This window comes from Balaenoptera borealis (genome assembly GCF_965194805.1).
Source record: "Balaenoptera borealis genome assembly, chromosome: 2".
Lineage (NCBI taxonomy): Eukaryota > Metazoa > Chordata > Mammalia > Artiodactyla > Balaenopteridae > Balaenoptera > Balaenoptera borealis.
The window spans coordinates 109,070,557-109,092,666 of record NC_138867.1 but is presented as its reverse complement, the minus strand read 5'-3'; the positions used below and the strand labels follow the sequence as shown (position 1 = coordinate 109,092,666).

General features: G+C 35.0%; 1 protein-coding gene and 1 long non-coding RNA gene across 2 annotated transcripts in view; one reads left to right on the top strand and one right to left on the bottom strand.

The window, feature by feature from the left end:
- ADAMTS19 (ADAM metallopeptidase with thrombospondin type 1 motif 19) overlaps positions 1-22,110 on the bottom strand; it is a gene marked incomplete at its 5' end in the record, with an annotated part of 291,838 nt that overhangs the window by 205,022 nt on the left and 64,706 nt on the right. The window contains 4 exons of the mRNA XM_082380775.1: positions 9,905-10,062; positions 10,738-10,821; positions 12,431-12,603; positions 19,196-19,361. Coding sequence (XP_082236901.1) covers positions 9,905-10,062; positions 10,738-10,821; positions 12,431-12,603; positions 19,196-19,361 — 581 coding nt within the window. The remainder of the gene's footprint in view (positions 1-9,904; positions 10,063-10,737; positions 10,822-12,430; positions 12,604-19,195; positions 19,362-22,110) is intronic.
- LOC309623705 overlaps positions 1-22,110 on the top strand; it is a 393,796-nt gene that overhangs the window by 312,033 nt on the left and 59,653 nt on the right. The window lies entirely within an intron of this gene.

Sequence of the window (22,110 nt, the reverse complement as noted above, 5' to 3'; positions counted from 1 at the left end):
AAAAAACTGTAAAAAACACAAACACGTGGAGGCTAAACAATATGTTACTGAACAACCAATGGTTCACTGAGGAAATCAAAAAATACCTAGAGACAAATGAAAAAGAATACACGACGAAACAAAACCTATGGGATGCAGCAAAAGCAGTTCTAAGAGGGAAGTTTATAGTGATACAAGCTTACCTCAGGAAACAAGAAAAATCTCAAACAGCCTAAACTTACAGCTTAAAGCAACTAGAGAAAGAAGAACAAATAAACCCAAGGTTAGTAGAAGGAAAGAAATCATAAAGATCAGAACAGAAATAAATGAAATAGAGATGAACAAAACAATAGAAAAGATCAGTGAAACTAAAAGTTGGTTCATTGAAAAGATAAACAAAATTGATAAACTTTCAGTCAGACCCATCAAATAAAAATGAAAAGGGTTCAAATCAATAAAATTCAAAATGAAAAAGGAGAAGTTACAATGGACACCACAGAAATACAAAGGATCATAAGAGACTACTACAAGAAACTATATGCCAGTAAACTGGACAACCTAGAAAAAAAGGAAAATTCTTAGACATGTACAATCTCCCAAGACTGAACCAGGAAGAAATAGAAAATATGAACATACCAATCACAAGTAATGAAATTGAAACTGTGATGAAAAACTCACAACAAACAAAAGTCCAGGACTTTTGCTGGCTTCATGTGCGAATTCTGTCAAACATTTAGAGAAGAGTTAACACCTATCCTTCTAAAACTATTCCAAAATATTGCAGAGGAAAACACTCCCAAACTCATTCTATGAGGTCACCATCACCCTGATACCAAAACCAGACAAAGATACCACAAAAAAAGAATATTACAGACCAATATCACTGATGAACACAGATGCAAAAATCCTCAAGAAAATACTAGCAAACCAAATCCAACAATACATAAAAAGGATCATACACCAAGATCAAATGGGATTTACCCTAGGGATGCAAGGATTTTTCAATCTCTGCAAATCAATCAGTATGATACACCATATTAACAAATTGAAGAATAAAAACCATATGATCATCTCTATAGATGCAGAAAAAGCTTCTGACAAAATTCAACACCCATTTATGGAAAAACTCTCCAGAAAGTGGGCATAGAAGGAACCCACCTCAACATAGTAAAGGCCATCTATGATAAACCCACAGCTAACATCATACTCAATGGTGAAAAGCTGAAAGCATTTCCTCTAAGATCAGGAACAAGACAAAGATGTCCACTCTTGTCACTTTTATTTAACATAGTTTTGGAAGTCCTAGCCACGGCAATCAGAGAAGAAAAAGAAATAAAAGGAATACAAATTGGAAAAGAAGAAGTAAAACTGTCACTGTTTGTAGATGACATGATACTATACAGGGAAAGTCCTAAAGCTGCTACCAGAAAACTAGTAGAGTTCATCAATGAATTTGGTAAATTTGCAGGGCACAGAATTAATACACAGAAATCCGTTGCATTTCTTTACACTAACAACAAAATATCAGAAAGAGAAATTTTTTAAAATCCCATTTACCATTACATCAAAAAGAATAAAATACCTAGGAATAAACCTACCCAAGGAGACAAAAGCCCTGTACTCCGAAAACTATATGACACTGATGAAAGAAATCAAACATGACACAAACAGATGGAAAGATATACCATGTTCTTGGATTGGAAGAATCAATATTGTCAAAATGACTATACCACCCAAGGCAATCTACAGATTCAATGCAATCCTTATCAAATAACCAATGGTATTTTTTGCAGATCTAGAACAAAAAATCTTAAAATTTGTATGAAAACACAAAAGACCCCAAATAGCTAAAGCAATCTTGAGGAAAAAAACTACCAGAGCTGGAGGAATCAGGCTCCCTGACTTCAGGCTATACTACAAAGCTACAGTCATCAAAACAGTATGGTACTGGCACAAAGACAGACTTATAGATCAGTGGAAAAGGATAGAAAGTCCAGAAATTATCTCATGCACCTATGTTCAATTAATCTATGACAAAGGAGGGAAGAATATATTGATACAATGGAGAAAAGACAGTCTCTTCAATAAGTGGTGCTGGGAAAACTGGACAACTACATGTAAAAGAATGAAATTAGAACACTCTCTAAAGCTACATACAAAAATAAACTCAAAATGGATGAAAGTCTTAAATGTAAGACTGGATATTATAAAAGTCATAGAAAAAAACATAGGCAGAACTCTCTGACACAAATCGCAGCAATATCTTTTTGGATCTGTCTACTAGAGTAATGAAAAAAAAATAAACAAATGGGACCGAATTAAACTTAAAAGCTTTTTCACAGCAAAGGAAATCATCAACAAAATGAAAAGAAAACCCACAGAATGGGAGAAAATATTGAAAATATTCGCAAACGATGGACCAACAAGGGATTAATCTCCAAAATATACAAACAGTTCATGCAGCTCAATAGCAAAAATATAAAAACCCAATCAATAAATGGGCAGAAGACCTAAATAGCCATTTCTCAAAAGAAGATATACAGATGGCCAACAGGCACATGAAAAGATGCTCAACATCACTAATTATTAGAGAAATTTAAATCAAAACTATGATGAGATATCACCTCACAGTGGTTGGAACAGCCATCATCAAAAAGTCTACAAACAATAAATGCTGGAGAGGGTGTGGAGAAAAGGGAATCCTCCTGTGCTGTTGGTGGAAATGTAAGTTGGTATAGCCACTATGGAAAACAGTATGGAGGTTGCTTAAATAAACAAAAATAGAGCTACCATATGATCCAGCAATCCTACTCCTGGGCATATATCTGGAGAAAACCGTAACTCGAAAAGATACATGCACCCCATTGCTCACAGCAGCACTATTTACAATAACCAAGACATGGAAGCAACCTAAATATCCATTGACAGAGGAATTGATAAAGAAGAAGTGGTGCATATATACAATGGAATATTACTCAGCCATAAAAAGAATGAAATAATGCCATTTGTAGCAACATGGATGGACCTAGAGATTATCATAATACTAGGTGAAGTAAGTCAGACAGAGAAAGACAAATACCATATGATATCACTTGCATGTGGAATCTAAAAAAATGATACAAATGAACTTATTTACAAAACAGAAACAGACTCACAGACTTAGAAAACAAACTTATGGTTACCAAAGAGGAAATGTGGGGTGGGGGATAAATTAGGAGGTTGGGATTAACATATATACACTACTATATATTAAATTGATAATCAACAAGGACCTACTGTATAGCACAGGGAACTCTACTCAGTAATAACCTATATAGGAAAAGAATCTGAAAAAGAATAGATGTATGTCTATGTATAACTGAATCACTTTGCTGTACACCTGAAAATAACACAACGTTGTAAATCAACTATACTCCAATATAAAATAAAAATTAAATTTAAAATAAATAAATAATTTAGTAAAAATCCAATAGTGTATACAAGGTAGACTTACATTCTTTCAAATATATAAAACATTGAAAGTGTCAGTATTTTATTGAACTCTTCAGTGAACTTACAGTAAAAATCCCAAGGCAAGGCAGGCTCATTCTACAGAAAGGGAAAGTGTAAATTATAAAATAAATTTTCACTGAATATAAAGAGCTAAAAGAAGAAAAAGGAACTCATACTTGTTTCACAATTCCTAGATGTCAGGAATTTTACATATTATTTTCTCATTTAAATTTAAACCTTAATTTGTTCATAAAATACTAGTAATATTTAATATATTAAACTAACCCCATCAAATGTTCTCAACCACTAGAGAATACTTTCAGCCATAGCAGATGATTCTTCACTGTGTCTGAGATAATATGGAATGCAATAATAGCCATGGGCTGACCAACTATCAATTAAAAACATTTATTATATAATAATTCAACAAAAGATACTTTTGATAGTATGTTGTCCACATTAATAAAAGCTTGCACAGGATCTTATACAATTATTTATGTTTGGAAAAAATTATTGAATGTTCAGTATATGTTAGATGTTATACAAGTTCTTATATTCTTCACTCTGTACTAGTATCCTCATAATAATGTGACTCATAGAGGTCAAATAGTCAACTCAAGATTACCAGCTACTGTTTGGATAAAAACAGGTCATATATAGTTGATCACCCTTCTTATTGAGTTTTAAAGTTTTAAATATTCATCTATTGTATATATATATGTAAATATGCATACGCATTATGCATACAAATTCTTCAATAGATATATGTATTATTGCATCTATTTTTTCCAATTCTGGGGCTTGTCTTTTCATTTACATAACAATGTTTTTGGACATGATGTGGTTTTAATTTTCAAGAAGCCCAAACGATTATTTTTAATAATTTTTGTTTAATGTTTTTTTTGTATCCAATCTAAGAAATCACTGCCCTTCCCACAGTCATGAAGATTTCATTTTTAATAAAAGTTTTATAGTTGTAGCATTCTATGATCTATTATGAATTAACATCACTCAAGCAGGGTTGGGTGTTTTTTTTGTTTGTTTGTTTATTGCCACAACCCTTGGCTTGTGGGATCTTAGTTCCTTGACCAGGGATGGCAATGAAAGTGCAGTCGTAACCACTGGACTGCCAGGGAATTCCCCAAGATTCATTTTTTTCAAATGGTTATCCAGGTGTTCTAGAATCATTTGATGAATAGACTATCTTTTCATCTTGAATTATGCTGGTGGTATTACTGAAAGTCAACTGACCATATATATGTGAGTATATTTCCAGACTCTTTATTCTGTTTTACTAATTTCTATAGCTAACTTTCTGTCAAAGCCATCCTGTTTTGATTACCAAACCTTTATAGTAAGTTTTGAAATCAGATAGTGTAAGTCCACCCAATTTGTTCTTCTTTTACAAAACTGTTTTGACTCTTCTAGGTCCTTTCCTATCCCAAATAAATATTGGAATCAGATTGTAATTTCTACAAAAAGAAAAAAAAAAAAAAAAGCCTGCAGAGATCTTCATTGGGATTATAGTGATTCTGTAAGTCAATTTGGGGAAAATGGACATCTTGACAACACAGTAAGTCCCCTACATACAAACCTTCTAATTGAGAACTTTCAAAGATGTGAACGTGCGTTCGCATGTCCAATCACATAAGTTATTTCACATGTCTGGCATATGCTGTCATGTGCGTGCATCCTCTACAACTGGCTGTGCTTTTGTATACTTTACTCTACAGTACTGTATAGAGTACAAGAGTACAGTATCTTTATTTCAAGCCCAGGATGTCCAAAGCAAGCATAAAAGCAGTGGTGACGTAGCTGGTACTACTAAGAAGCACCAAGCGATACCGATGGAAATAAAAGTGAAAATAATTGAGAGAGTGGAGCAAAGCGAAAAGATGGTAGACTTCTGTCACTCTTGTAACATGAATCGTTCAACCACTGGCACAATTCTAAAGAACAAGGACAAGATCATGTAACACGTGAAGTCTGCTGTGCCAAAGATGTCAACAATATTATCGAAGAAGTGTGGAAAAGTGATGGAGGAGATGGAGAAACTTCTCAGTGTGTGGAGGCTGGACAAGCATCAGCATGGAGTTCCACTCAGCTTAATGCTGATTCAAGAGAAAGCTAAAAGCCTTTATGAAGACTTGAAGAAGAAACACGGTGAAGAATCAGAGGGCGCATCTTTTAATGCCAGCCACAGCTGGTTTTCATCGGTTCAAGGCTAGAGCCAACCTTCACAACGTAAAAGTAAGTGGTGAGGCAGTGAGTGCAGATACTCAGGAATTTCCTGAAATGCTTTGAGAAATTATTGATGAAGACACATATTTAATTGAGCAGGTTTTTAATGTGGGTGAGACAGGACTGTACTGAAAAAGGATGCCAGACCAAAGTTACATCAGTAAGGAGGAAAAGTTGATGCCAGGCTATAAAGCAGCAAAGGATAGGCTAACTGTTGTTTGGTGGCAATGCTTCTGGCTATATGAAGTTGAAGCCTCTCTTAGTTTATCATTCAGAGAACCCAAGAGCCCTTAAAAACATTGCCAAGTGCTCTCTTCCTGTTGTGTGGAAGAGTAACTCCAAAGCTGGGTTACACAGGCCATTTTCCAGGACTGGTTTTTCCACCACTTTATCCCAGAGGTAGAGAAATACTGCTTGGAGAAGGAGGTCCCATTCAACATTCTCTTCCTGCTCGACAATGCTCCAGGCCACACCCCATTCGTGGACAACTTTTATCCCAACGTCAAAGTAGTGCATCTGCCACTGAATACTATGTCGCTCAACCAACCTATGGACCAGGGAGCTATAGCAACTTTCAAGAAATATTATTTATGTCACACTTTTCATCAGGCAGTAAAGGCGACTGATGAATCAGGAACAACCTTGCGACAATTTTGGAAGGACTACTGCATAACATCTACAAGGCCATAAAAAACATTGACTTTGCTTGGCGTGAGGTTACAGCCATCACCATGAATGGGGTTTGGAAGAACCTTTGCCTGCAGTTTGTTCATGATTTTTGTGGATTTGAGAAGGTGGATGAGGAGTCCAAAGAGGTTTTCAGCAACTTAGTGACCCTCAGCGAGAAGCTGGAGCTAGATCTGCAAGAGGAAACAACTTCATTGAACTCCGTGCTGTGCAACAAGAGGGGCTTACTAATGAAGACCTGGTGGAATTGGAGGCCCAGAGAAAGGACAAAGAGAGACAAGAGGAAGAAGAAGTAACTAAAGAACCAAAGAGATTCACGATGCAGGAAATGGCAAAGGGATTTTCTTTATTTGAGGAGGCACTGTTAGTTTTTGAGGCACAGGACCTGAACGTAGAACAGTGCACGAAGGTTGCAGCAGCCGTTCAGAATGTAATCCAGTGCTACCGTATCATCTATGATGAGAAAAAAAGAGCTACTACCCAGACATCACTGGATTGTTTTTTCTAGAGGGTAGATAGAATTGAATCCAGCGAGGAACCAGAACCCTTGCCATCAATGTCAGGCGTGAGTGAAATTGCAGCTTGCCCTCCGTCTCCTATCGCTGACGATCCTTCAGCTCTACCATCTCCCACCTCCTCTCCCTCCTCCAGTCAGTAACTCTTCTTGCCTGTTCACTCGATGTCAGCCCCTGTATGCCAGCTGTTGTACTGTACCACTGTACTTTTCAAGGTACTACACTGCAAGATTAAAAATGTTTTCTTTTTCTGTGTGTTTGTTTTTTAAGTATTATTTATGTGAAAAGTATAATAAACCTATTACAGTACAGTTCTATATGGCCGATTGTGTTAGTTGGGTACCTAGGCTAACTGTGTCAGACTTAACGAACAAATTGAACTTACAAATGCACTCCTGGAATGGAACTTGTTCGTATGTAGGGGACTTACTGTATTTAGTCTTCCACTGAATGAACCTTTATTTAGAGTTTTAATTTCTCTAAGTATAGCTGTGTAGATATCATTTTATTTTGTTAAATTATTCTTAATATTTCACGGTTTTGGAAGTTACTGTAAAATTTTCCCAAGTGTTTATTTCTACCATATATAAATACAATTTTTCTTCTAAATTGACTTTATATTCTGTGGCCTTGTAAAATTCAGTTATAAATTCTAGCATTTTTTTTCTCCTAGATTGCTTAAAATTTTCTTTGTACCAAGTCATGTCATATGTGAAGAGACACTTTTTATTTTTTCTTCCCAGGATTTATACCCACCCCCCATGCCAGCTTAATATACTGATTATGGTTATGATTGTCAGCACAATACTGAACAGAAGTGGTAAGTGTGGACATCCTTGCCTTGCTCCCAGTCTTAAAAAATTTTGATTTTCACCATTAATTGTGATGTTAGTTATAGACTTTTTGTGTGTGTATGTGTATGTAGATGCACTTTCATACATTAAGAAAATACCCTTAAGAATTCATTAAGAAGTTTTGTTGATAGGGTTTTCCCCCCCAGTACATTAGAGATATCACTTCACTGTCTTTTGGGCTTTTTTTTCCAACAGGAAGTCAGTTATCCATCTTAAGATTGTTTTCTGTGTAATGTATCCCTTCACTCTAGCCAATTCACTTTTTTTTCTATATCTTTGGTTTTGACCAATTTTTCTATGATATGTCTAGGTTTCTAAGTTGTTGTTTTTCATGAAATTTGTGAAAACTTTTTGCCATTACATCTTCAAATACTTTTCTTACCCATTCTCACTCTCTTTTGAGATTCCAATGACAGAGGTCCAGTATTTACATTAATTGGTAAATCCAACTTCCAAGCTATCTTGGGGTCAGCTTCTACTGACTACTTTTCTTTGACCATGGGTCACATTTTCATGTTTTTTTGCTTGGCTAATTTTCATTATGTTCCAGACATTGTATATGATATATTATAGAGATTCAAGATTCTCTTATCTTCCTCTGAAGAGTGCTGTCTCTTGTTTTACTTGCTCCTCACTCTGAATGTAGGTAGGTTTGAGTTTATTCCTTGGTAGGGAGGATCTACCAAAAGCTCAAGATGATTCCCAAACCTTTGTAAACTGGTGGGACTCAACCTCCAAACTCCATCTCCTCTGAATACCTTACTGGGACTTGGTTTTAGGCTTTGTTAGGACAGTTCAAGAGAGGGCATTTCTCTGGATCATGGTGCCTACTGTGTAGGCACAGCCTTTCTGTTTTCTCAGATAAATGCCAGGAGTGATGACAAAGTATTAACAAGGCTGCTCCACTCTTGTGGTCCAAATCTGCTCAATTTCTAGTACCTTTTTAACATCCAAACTCCACAGCAACAGCACCCTGATAAATTTTGGGTAGTTTTTATCTCTGTGTATTTAGACCAGCCTTGCAAAGTCCTCACAGATGATCTGCACAAGGACTTCTTGGCACCTCTGTCCACAAAGGATCTTCTTCTCTGGTGCTTTCAGCAGGACCACTGTGCTCTACCTAGATTCCAGCTTGCTGTACCAGTCAAAAAATTGTCCCCAGGCAAAAAGTTGGCTTGGCTGTGGGGCTTACTTAGGAAATTTTCCTTCTTTCAGAGATTGCACTGCTCATTCTCCAGTAACTGCAAGTAGTTGCTTCATAAATGTTTTCCAGTTTTATGGTTGTTTATTGCAGAGGTCCAGTATCAGGTACACCTACAAAGCTGGAAATGGAAGTCCAGCTGTGTTCTTGCATAGAGATTATTTCATCTTTATGAATTATTTATAAGTAGAATAGTTTTTATACAATTCAGCAACAAGAAGCTATCACAAATTCAATAGACTCATTACAGAAAATCATGTTTAAATGTCACTGTGTATTCTGAGACGTGAAATGTCAACATTATTGATACTAAAATTAAATTGCTAGTTAACAATGAACTACCATTCATTTTTACTAGCTCTAAGCAAAACAAACTTGTAAATAATTACTCATACAGAGTGCTCATAGAGAGTTAATTGTTGCTCATCATTTCACCTTCTTATATTTACACTCAGTGCTGCAATACAAATGTTTGAGTAGGACACTCACAATACAGCTCAAAATTAATTAGCTAGAGACTTAATTGAAACTTTTTTCTCAGATGGAAACAGAAAGTCTATCAATTGCTCAATTTAACATACTGGATACTTTATATGGTGATGACTGAAAAACATACCACGTAGGTTCATAAGTTCAAAGTTCCACCAAAATTCACCAGCATTTTCACTTATCGTCATCGTTGGCTACGTCTTCACATCAAAAATTGAGGTTAATTTTTTTTTGAAATTAATTAACTAAATGTTTAGTCAATATACCAGCCAATATGTGGCTGTTCAGAAATCAGTTATGAATTGAGGGAAACGACTAACAGCATTATGCCAAAAGTTTTCTGGAACAGAAAATCTGGAATAAAAGCATTCTATGAAGGGATTAATAGGATTAACAGCATGGACATCAAATTAAGAATGTCATTTAATTGGCTTTGGAAAATTTACCTTGTTATAAGTATAGCTGCATCCACTGAAGTCATGTCCTCTCCCCAGTTTGTTGACATCTCTAAATGTATATCATTCTTTTTGCCAAATTCTTCATGTTGCCACTTACAAAAGCTCTCTAGCATTTTCTCTCCATGATGCCCAATATATAGATCTGCCTGCAAAAGAAGAGATTTCACTTCAAGGCAAATTATTCTCAGATATACAAAAAAACTAAAAACTGAGGGGACTTCTTGAATTACTAAAGCAGACTGCTGACCATAACATTAATTAGAACCTGGAAGACATTCAGGATTAATTTTGCCTGAGCTAAAAATCTTAAAACTTTGTGAAGGTACAGTAATTACAAAATCTGTTTAATGTTATTCTGAAGAAGAAGAGAGGTGCAATGGAATATTAAGAATGTGGAACTTTTAGACTTAAATCACTCATTATTTACACAATTTAAGAACAAAGGTTTTCCAAAGTACCAGATAAGCAGCATGCTAAAAAGATGCCACAGAATAGTCTCTGTTTAAATTGAATTACAGATAAAGCCCATGCTTAAATAAGAAAATAAAACTGTCATTAAAAATGACTTTTTAAAATTGCATTTTGCAAAGTTAAGGTTTGTTGTCAGGATCCTTAGAAACTAAGAACATTCCAATTTTGGAATATAACTGAGGTATTAACTAAGACTAACGGCCAGTTTTATGTATACTTTAAGTGACTCAGTGGATACTTCTGGATTTCAAGTCAATAAAAAGTAAATCCCTAACATTCCCTTTACTTAAAAGTACCTGAACACAACTTCTCACCCACTTAATTGAACGAAAAACTCAAGACTTTCTTACTGGAGTTTCATGGAGCAGAATAAGCTTTATCACACGAAGATTGACCTGCACACCAAGACTCTTGTGTTGGAAAAGGTTAAAAACCTAAAAACAAATAAAAATAAAAATCCTAAAATAAAACTGAAAAACATCTTAATTTTTCTTAAAGCCCAGACATGGGAGAAGTGTCAATTCAGTTGAGTAATTTTATATATTAAAATTTTTTTAATTATTTTAAAATTAGCTTAATAAGCAATAATTAATTCATTTTAGATACCAAGAAATTTAGACCTAGCATTCTGATATACTCACTGCAGCCTTGATAATCTAGGCATTTCAATGGGGTGCAGAGGGAACGTTGGGCTTTTCACGATACTGAAGAGAAAAATTTTAGTAACTAAACCCTAGAAATTTTCTTAAGACCACAAAATGCTAGTGTCCTTTCTTCTGAGAATATGTCCTGAAAATTCAGCCTGCTTTATGCCGCCTCCTAATTTATTCCTTAGAGTTTTTTTCTCCCCAAGGCTAACTGCCAAATAGGAACAGGGTTTTTTCAAAGCTCTTCCCTTCAAGGCTGCCCATGAAGACAAGGCCATCGTTGCTTAACGGTTTCAGGTCATCATTATAACTGATTTTCCCAAAACGTGGTATGTGTAACAATGCTGGAAAGGAAGGCAAATTTTGTATGTGGTACCTTGATTTTTTTTGGTAAAATTGAGCATTTAATTTATAATAGAAAATTAAAACTGGCACACCAAACCCACGCTTTCAGAGATAGTACTATTTAAAAGAGACTGAGGTTGGTAGGCTATGCCTGCCTACCCTTTACAGAATGCTGGTTGAGTGGTCAGCAGTTAGCTGAACACAGACAGAAATGACTGAAGTGTGGGAAAATAGGTTCACTGAAAAAAAAACATGCCAGACAATAGCAAAAAATAGTAAAAATAGTCATTTTATATAACATATTTATCCTTGAATTAGTGGTTCTCACCTTGTTTAATATGGCAACTGAAGTTATAAATGGACACTTGCCTTTGGCTTTCATTTATGTTTATTCTCCCCTAAGAACCACTCTTCACGACAACCTTCTAATTCTGCCTTGAAGGAAGTTTACGCAACAGGGTATGCAATTAAGTCAAAGGATTCACGTGGTAGTGAGCATCCATAGGATCCTAGGTACAAGTTAGATTTCTACAGTCCAGAAGCTATCAACCAAAGTTAGCTACATGGGATTCAGCTAATAACTATTAGCTATTAGGTCTTACTCATCAACTAGTTTTATATCTGACATGCAATTTTACATACCTATATAAGCGCTCAGTGGATTACCAACCTCCATTTTTGTTCCACCTCATAATCTATAGTACTTTGGGTGGGGCCATGCACATAAACAAATATAACATTTCTGCTATTTCAACAAATGGCCTTTTATAAAAAAGAAAGAAAGGCACAAAAAGAGATAAAAGAATAACAGAAAAAGAGTTTTGCCACATCAGATTAACAATAAGGATTTTTTACTAGAAGACGTGAATTATTATTTTGATATCTCTTTTGAGATGGATCAATTTGGTACACCTAAAGTATTTTTTTTACTGATGTCAATAAAAGAAAGGAATAGTAATGAGTTAATTTTTAAAGAACTTCATTATACTCACACATTTCTTCCTTAGAGTTTTCTTGAAAAAATTCCAAGCGCACTTTAAAGTTTGCCTACCATATTTAAGATGGTTAGAATGAATCTCCTGGCTGCATCTGCTCCATGATAGGAAACCATTGCTGGGTCTGCAACCACTACAGTCTCTATGTTGTATTCTTGAGGTAATTTGTATGAATATCGTTTCCCTCTTCCACTTTCTGTTATTTTTTTAGATCTAGTTCTTCCTTTATCTGCAACACAGAAATGAATTTTTCAAATGTGCCTCTATCTTAGCAAAGTGAATAAAAAACCTCCATTTCTTCAATAATTAAAAAGAAAGCTTATCGAATACCAACATGTGCTGATGATATAATGGCGAGCAAGACCAAATAAGTTCCCTGCATATAGGGAATCTAAATGAGCATTTGGCTTTGGAACATGACTTTGGAATCAGACAGACTGGACTTCTACCATTTATTAACTCTGCCACTTGGGAAACTAACATCACTCAGTCGGCCTTAGTTTCCTCATCTGTAAAATGAATAACAGTATCACCTGCTTTCTAGAGTTGTGGGTGGCTTATAGTAAGATCACATTTGTAAAATTTTTAGCACAGAGATTCATATAAATAAAATAATTCCATATATAAAAGACACCATGATTTTCATTTTGAAATCAGTGACAAAATAACGGTCGACTTGCCAGAAGTGCCCGAAGTGACTGACCCATACATCCTAATGTCAGGCAGGTGCCCCTATTTACTCAAACTATACATGGGTTACACAGGAATTGGTTCTGCCTTCCATCAGGATTATATAGAAGTTATGACCTCAGGGTACCAGATTCCTCAAACAGGGCCAGATAAAAGCAGTAACCACAAATAAACATATTTATAAATTTAACTACATAAAAATGTAAAATTTCTGTTTATGAAAATATGCCACTATCAGAATGAAAAGCAGGCAACCAAGTGGGAGAAGATATTTACAGTACTTTTCCATAATAAAGTAATAAAAAGCTACTCTAAATCAATAACAGATAACCCAATTGAAAAATTGGCCACAAATCTGAAGAGCCATTTCAGGAGCTCCAAATGGTTAATTAGCATATGAGAAGGTGCTCAATAGCATTAGTCTTCAGAGAAATGCAAATTAACCGCAGTAAATTAAATAAATTAAAATCCCCAGATTGGGTAAGCTAGAGATGATTGGTGCCTAGGAGTGGGCACAAGGGGGACATCTACGGTGCTGATATTTTCTATACTCTGATCTGAGTCATACCTATGTGGTTATGTTCATTTTGGGAAAATTCAGCAGTTGGCCACATCATTTGTGCAACTTCCTGTATGCATGTGGTACCTTAATAACGAATTTATGATTTTAACAGCTTTATTGAGGGGTAATTTACATGCCATAACATGTAGCCATTTAAATGTACAATTCAATTGTCCTTGACAAGTTTTTACAATTGTGCAATGATCTCCGCAATCCATTGTTATATTAGCTATCACCTGTTCCTCTCCTTGCCATTTACCAAAATTCTGTTGATGTCACTAAATAGCTGTCATCTTCTTTCCCAAACTTGTACTTTTGGGCCAACATATTTTATATGTTTGTATTCTAATTTTAGTGGAGCCCCCAGAAGTAAACATGTGTGTTTGGTGGAATCCCATGGATATAAAAATGTGTGTCCAGTTAGTCACGTTTCCGTGAACATCTTTGTTTTGAATTTGTATGTATGCTCATAGTTCCAGTCCATCATCTTGGTTTCTGATAAATTCCCTTTTGTGAGTCTTGTTCCAGGTACTTTAACTTTGATGTCAATTCTATTCTATTCTATCTTATCCTATCCTACTACCTATTCCACCTTACTTGCCTTCTAACACCCTTTCATGATGCCAGGATTAGTTTATCTCTTCTATTCTTGAGCTACTGGGTCCCTTCTATTACTAACTTCTAGGTCTAACTGAGTTAGCTCTGAGCTCTAACATGAAGTAGATCCTGCCACGATTGCTGGAAACTTCACTGTTCTCAGATATATCCATAAATTACGGTTTCTCATTTTTTGTCACAGGGACACAGACTAAAAATCTATTTAACAAAGTTTTATCCAAATGTCAAGTAGAGTCAGTTAACTAAGTTAACAAAAGTGTTACGAAAATAAATGCAAAGGCTCCTTATTTAACAACAATAAGCATTATATTATGAAACAAGAAAATGCAAAAGGACAAAAGCAACAGTAGCCATCTGCAACAGAATCACTATAGTTAAAAGTAAATTTTATGAATCCATATTTAGTACCAGCAGTTAATACCAAAGACCTTCATGAAGGACAGAATAAGAAATTGGTTTTATTAGTATCTTAAGATCTACAACAGTTAGGAATAAATTTTGTAGTTTTTCTAATTGTAATCGCAATCCTACTTATGGTTATATATTAGTATACTATCATATAAACGTATAATATTTAGTAGGAGACATTCCTACAGGTATACGAAAAGGCTCATCTTGGCAGGGTCAACCCCTAATAAACTGATTATGGGGGAAAGATAGATGGATAGATAGATAGATACAGAGACACTCAGACACACAGATCTGGCAGCTCTCCTAGATGGCTACATCACTGATCTTCTGTGTAAAAATCACACGGTGGTAGGAATAGAAAGGATGAGATGATAGGCAACATATTAGAAAGCAGACATCACCCTCAGCAAAATTAATCAGACTAAAAAGAGGAAAAGGGAGGTGGTTAGAATTACTCTTTCTTGTTGCTGTTGTTTATGTGTGTGTGGGGTGTTTAGTGTTTATTTTCGAGTGACTAGGTAGATAGTGGGGAACATCAGCAGAGCAGTTTGGGAGGAAAGATGATGGGTTCAGCCATAGATTTAGTAAGTCTGAGATGCCTGAGGGACATCTGAGTAGAAGTTACTAAACACCTGACAGTCAGGAGAGAGGTTAAAATGGAGATAGAGTTTGGAACTAAACAATATGTAAGTGAAGTTGAACCCATGGATTTGGATTCTATCACCCCAGGGAATCAAGTGGCGTGAGAATTAGATAGAAAAGGAGGAAGTCCTGGGAAATGCCTACATTTAGGGGGTGCACATATGGAAGAAGACATGCCCATGGAGGAGACAGAAACATAAGAAAAATAAAAGGAGAGCTAATATGAAACTGAGGGGATAATTATAAAATGCGGGGCTTTTCGACCGTATCAAGAGTGATGAAGAGACCATGTAAGGGAGAGACAGAAAAATTTGTTACCTTTATTGCCCCAGCTAATGATAGCTGTGATGGCCCCAAACTGTCAGTGTGCTACATCCTTAATTGCACGTTATATTTAAATAGGCTATTTGGAACATTCTAGGTTTCTTAAGAATCCCAATACCATGATTCTATGACTCCATTATATAAGGTAGCCATTGTGTGTGAAAATCATGCATAGTGAAGTTATCTTTTTATTAAGTTGCTTCCTTTGATGTCTTCATTGTCTACATCAACAACATTGAGGTCATTCTTCATCTCCTCAATCCTGAGACCATTTTCTACCCAGATGCATGTATAAAAACAATAGAGTTGATACCACACGCTTTCAGTTAAAGATCTTTAAATGTGTATTCACCAGTGCTCCCCATAATACCCTCCACATACTGACAATCATCTCCACAACCGTTATGGTTGACATATGGAAACTATTTCAGTAGTGGTTGGGTTAAGTTAGCTCTTAGAATAGAGATGATCTCTATATCCTGCTCAAATAGATCAGTCTTCTTCAATTCTATAAATCTCGTTCTTGTTCACACAGAGTAGCAGACATACTCACAAGCTTATACTAAATGTTAAGGAATATATATTGATTGATAATGTCACTTGCCTGCTTACAGTCTTCAAAGACCACATTTTGCCTTCCAGATAAAGTCCTTATTACCACAGCCCCCAAGTCCCCTCATTATCTCATCCATGACTACTTTTCCAGGCTTGTGTCTCATGTCCACACTGTAGACATTGGATGCTTTCCCCTGCCTTTATACTTTTGTATTTATTGTTCCGTCTGCCTGAAATGCTCTTTCCCTGTCTAACAACGTACACTAAATTTTCACATATGTTTTCCATTTTCACACATAATCTCATTTAATTTGGACAACTGCCCTGAAGTTTGGGTACCACTACACCCATTTTGTATATTGTAAATGGAGCTTTGGAGAGATCAAGGAAGTTTTCCAAAGTCACACAGGTAGGGGGCAGCGGCATAAGGATGTGAACACATGCAGTCTGACCCCAAAGTCCATTTTCTTAACCTGCACACTCTGTTCCCTTTTCTCCCTATAGTCTGGATAAGTTTTACTTGATCTTTGAGGCTCAACCCCCCCCCCCACTGCCACCAAATAACAGAAGCTTAGAATCTTGGGTACTGAGTCTGTCATAGTTCTTATTATAGATAGTATAATTACTCATTTACCAGTTTGTCTAAAATAATACATTGGTCACGTCTTAAGAATAAGAGCTGTGTCATTTAGCTCTATATCCCTGTGAGGTGACTGGTCCTGCTTATGTTGCAAATAAAGAATTTAAGGTTCAAAAGTTCAAGGGAAGTGAAGAAGAGTATCTAGCTGGAGTGAGACTGAAGCTAGGCCTTGAATCCAGGGCCTCTGACTCTCAACCTCATGTGCCTTTCTTTCCTCTATGTTATCCGTTAATAAAAGAACACAACAAAGTCATCCTAAACTATGAAGTGCCTGTTTAGAAAAAATATTTACGTAATCAATACATACAAACACAATACACTTGAGACATTAACATGATGAAGGGGAAAAGGGCAAAGACCAAGTTGAATACAAATACACTTTATGATTCCACTGTGAAAAGGCAATTACTGCAACATTATCCAAATCTGAATCATGTTTTTAATATGTTAATATATCAGCTTGAAGTAAGAGGGGAAGAACTGCAATTAGACTTATACTGATAAGTAAATGAATATTTTATTTCATGGATTGCTAATTTTAAAATGATTTTTAAATTTCTAGACCCTTAAAAAGCATCGAAAATAGTTAAGTTCAGTAAAGCACCCAACTGACGATAGCTTAGCACTCCTTCTATGAAAGTGCTTGATCCAAACAGGTCAATTAAGATATAACAGTCATGCCTTAAAAAAAATTAGGAAATTTATGAACAATGTCTGTCAAATATGAACTGTGTATTTATGCTTTATAAACCTATCAAAAATAAGAATTTTCTAGAAACGTTTCCTCCGTGCATAATGGCACACAAAGCCTGCTTTATGTCATCTGTATACATGAGTAATTAGAACAGCTGGAACTTACTATGATTCGAAAGTTGCATAGTGCAGATTTTCAGTATAACTCACACAAGGCAATCTCCTTAAATGGACTAAATCCAAGTTGTTGCTGTTATCATTTCACGATATAAAAACCTTTCTTTTGCTTGTTCATACTATGACTTTTGTTCAGCTGTTTTTTATCTCCATTGTGTCTACAGTTCTTAGAATAGAGAAGAGGGATGTGTCTTATTTAAATTGACTTGATCATGTACGTTGAATAATGTGACACAGAGGTAGACTCACTTAACCACTTTTGAAGATAATTCCAATACAGACTGATATCATGAGCTTTTGCAAAAGAAAACAGAGATCATAAATTAATTTGAGATAATATATCTAAAGAGAAACATATTGAAATTCTTTCTGAATTTGAACATACTAGACAATTGATGATATGAACATGCTATGGCCTCTGCAAATGTTACTTATTATCACAATTTGTATACCTAAATCAGCCTCAGATACCATAACCAATGTTAGAATTGCTATCTTGGCACTAACTACACTAACACCTAATTTTAAATCTCCAAGTCAAATTTTAAAGTCTTTACACCAAAAATTCTTCAATAAATTCATATTTCCTCAGATACTATATGGAAATATTTCTCATCTCAGTGAATATTCACTGAGATGTCTGGATTAGATGTCCAAATATTTTTCCTAGGGAAACCACTGAATGCTGACTATGACTTTCAGGTCCTACTTATGTAATAGAAATCATTCATTTTCCTTATCCTTCTTGCTAATGCCACAGATCTCTGCCAAAGGAAGTAATAAGGAAGTGTACAAAACAGTCACCCTATTTTACTTCTGTGAAAAATTGGCAGACAAACAGAGACCCGGATTTGATGGTTGGGAAAGTTTATGAGCCACTGAAACTTCCAGATTTAAAGTATTCTGACACTGAGAATAAAATTCAAAGAAGTAAATCCTGACTCTTCTTCCTATTCCTCTGCTAATTTTAACCTTCAAGATGATTTTTACTTGAGTCAAATAGAAAAAGAAGAAAAAGTAGAAGATGCTTCTGGTCAAAGTAAAGAGATATCTATGATGTTCTCAGGGAGGTGGACTGAAATAAGACAATGAGCTCACAGTATTCAGTTTCAGGGAATCTGGAATTCTCTCGGTGTCATTTCTATTCCAGTGAGGGGAACAGTATCCCATGAGTATCCCTCTTGAGGGATATAGAGCATGTAATATATTAATATCTGAAGTCCTTTTGAGTTTCTATTTTTTGATATTAAAATGTACTATTTCATAGAAAACTAAAAGATAAGTCTAAAAAAGATACGTAATTGTCATTAACCAAGAGAGATTCCATATTAAAAAAGATAAAGCTGGTGGATGGATGGATAGACAGAAAGACAGAGAGGGAGGGAGGGAGGGGTGGGAAAGGGAGGAAGGAAGAGAGGGATGGAGGGAGGGAGGGAGGGAGGGGGGATTTATTAAAGGATTCATCTCACATTGCATATTTAGTTAAACCCTTTTAGGAGAAGGCATTACCTGAAATGACACCACAGTAATGACTGTGAGGAGCTGACTTCTCTGTGACTTTTTCCTCCATGGACCTTTTCTGCCTATATACACGGTGTGGGTGACCCGTTATGGCCATTGTATCATTGAGTGGTTCAATAAATATGAAGTCCTCATTGAGCTGTATGAATCCCATCTGGAATATATAACATAGAAAGATACGTATGAAATATCATTTGAATAAGTTACTTTCTGGGTTCTCCTACTCACATCCACTCTGTTTTCTTCCACGTATGTGCATACGTTTTTCTAGTGAAGCTATGTTAGCAACCCCACTAATAAGGTAACTGTCTTCCCATTTTACGACTTCATCTTTAGGTACTTTATTGCACTAGCATAAACTTCATTTAGTTAGCCTTAGCCTGTGAGGGAGGCTAGATGCCAGCAACAGATGCACAGTAAAAATTCTGGAATGTTAAAGGCTCACTTTGGGAGACCCATGGGGTCACTTACATGTACAGCATGTACAGAAGAGCAATATAGTTTTTAATTGCATACACAGGACAGTACAACATTTTGACAATCATTATTTAATAAAATAATTCATGTAACATACCACGGTAAATGTAGGACACATAACATTAAGTTATTATATAAAATACTCTTAAGCCTTCTACTAAACATTTTTGAAAACCCTTGAACAATAAATTACAGAAAAAATGAAGCATCACTTACATAAACAAGTTTCATTTCATACAATGCCATATTTTAAAGTTAGCCAGTTGTGGACAGAGGGCTAAAAACTGTAAAATATGATTATGATCAGCAAAAAGAACTTATAACAAGTAGGTATTCTTTTATTATATTGAAGCTAAGCCTAGTCATTTCTTCCCTTCCTTTTTTAGAATATAAATTTGAATTATAACTAGGAAAATATTTTACATGGAAGAATATATAACTTGATCTTTCCAATTTTCATTGTTTTACTCTACTGCAATTATATATAATGTATATTTGATTTATATTGTTAACTCTTTAGTAAACATTTTTTAAGAAATAATTCCTTAGAACCTGCATTATTCATACCCAATATGCTAATATGAGTTATCAAATACTGTTTTGCATTAACTTTATAAAAATCATATATAGTTCATTTTAATTTGATTCACATATAATTAGCATAGTAATATAATTATTTCTTCAGATACAGTAATTGTTCCAAACTGAATATATTTTTAAAATCTAGGCTAAAAAAAACTTTTCCTTAGAAGAAGAGGTCTTTTTGTTTTGTTTTAATTACTAAAGTGTATTGTATCTTCTATATGGAAAGACCAGGTGATTGCCAATATGCTGATTTTATTCTGTACATTTTCTTTATATCAGAATAAAGATATAAGATACCTATTCTTCAGGTATCTTTTATCTTCATTATAAGATAACTAAAGAATAAATCTAAAAATCCTCATCAACTTCATTTTATTGAAGTTTTTATATCACTAATAAAATTCTCAAGTACTAGGATGGCAGCTCCACCACCTAGACTTGTCCCCTTCCCCTCTCTCTCTTCCTGCCTTTTCCTGTCTCTTTCCCAGTTTCTCCTTCTCCCTCTCTTGTTCACACACACACGTGCACACATGCACGCACACATACATCATTTGTGGGTGGGGATAATGCAAAAAAAAGATTAACTCTAATGATTCTTTCAAAATATCAGGCAAGTATATATTTGGGCCATTTTTGTGTAATTTTAATATGACTTTCAATGAGTTCTTTTATTTTCCATACATGTTTTCATTCTCTCAAATATGAAATCAGCTTGAATTTTAAAGTAATTACATGAAACACAAAAAATTTTCCCTAGAGCCTAATTTGATGGGAATAAAAGAGAGTCTCAAATATTTTAAAATTTAAGTAATAATTATTAAAGATGTAGTACATCTACACATGGATTGATAAGCAGTGTCATATTATCATTGATCCACATTGTGAAAATACAGAACTGTGTTTCTCTTGTCTTATATGTAAATGTGATTCTGAGGTTCAGTCAGTATTCAAGGCCACTAATAAAACTGACAGTGTGACTGATGACTAAGATAATAATTGTTATGATGCTCAGTTTCCCTAAATCATAAATTTACAATCTGATATATTCTTTCAACGGGTTATAAGCATGGTAAGATTTATAACAATAAACCCTATAAAATTTAATTGCATACTATCATATAAAATTTAATGACCTCAAGAACAGATTCTGGATTTAAGATTATTTCGGTTCATAACCTACTACTAGCACGTAACTATGAGAAAGTTACAGCATCTTTATACAACAGCTTCATAGCATTGTTTGGAATATTTTTTAAAAGCATTTTTTAAGCACATGTAATGCTCCTGTCATAGAATGAGATACTGATTAACCCGCTCAATAAATGTTCATTATAATTTTTATTTTATTAATAAGGATAATCATAATAAATATAAGCAGCCAAACATTTGAGATTGGACTGAAGGGCTCAGAGAGTCCAAAGAATTAAAATTTATTCGTCTTTGTATCCCCACACTAGCATATTAAATACCGTCTCAAATAAATGTGGTCTTTTTTTTTTAGTTACGATTTGGAAACCTCTTCATAACACAGCATTCTCTGTTGTGTTAGGATTTTATCTATACACATTTTTCAAAACAAGGTCACTTTTAAAAAGAAAAAAATGTTGGAATAATTATAAATGATGACTCATTCATTCAACACATATTTACTGTCTGACCACAGTGTCCCAGGCTCATTTCACTCTAGGGCATATTTAGCATCAAGTGTTCAGGTTCTCTACAGGGAAGGGTTTTCTCTCTGAGACCAGAATACTATCTAACAGCAGAGGAACTGCTCTAGCTTGGGTTGGTATCTTTCAAGCAGAATTGCAGGAAATTATGAAGTTTTCTGTGTCCCCACA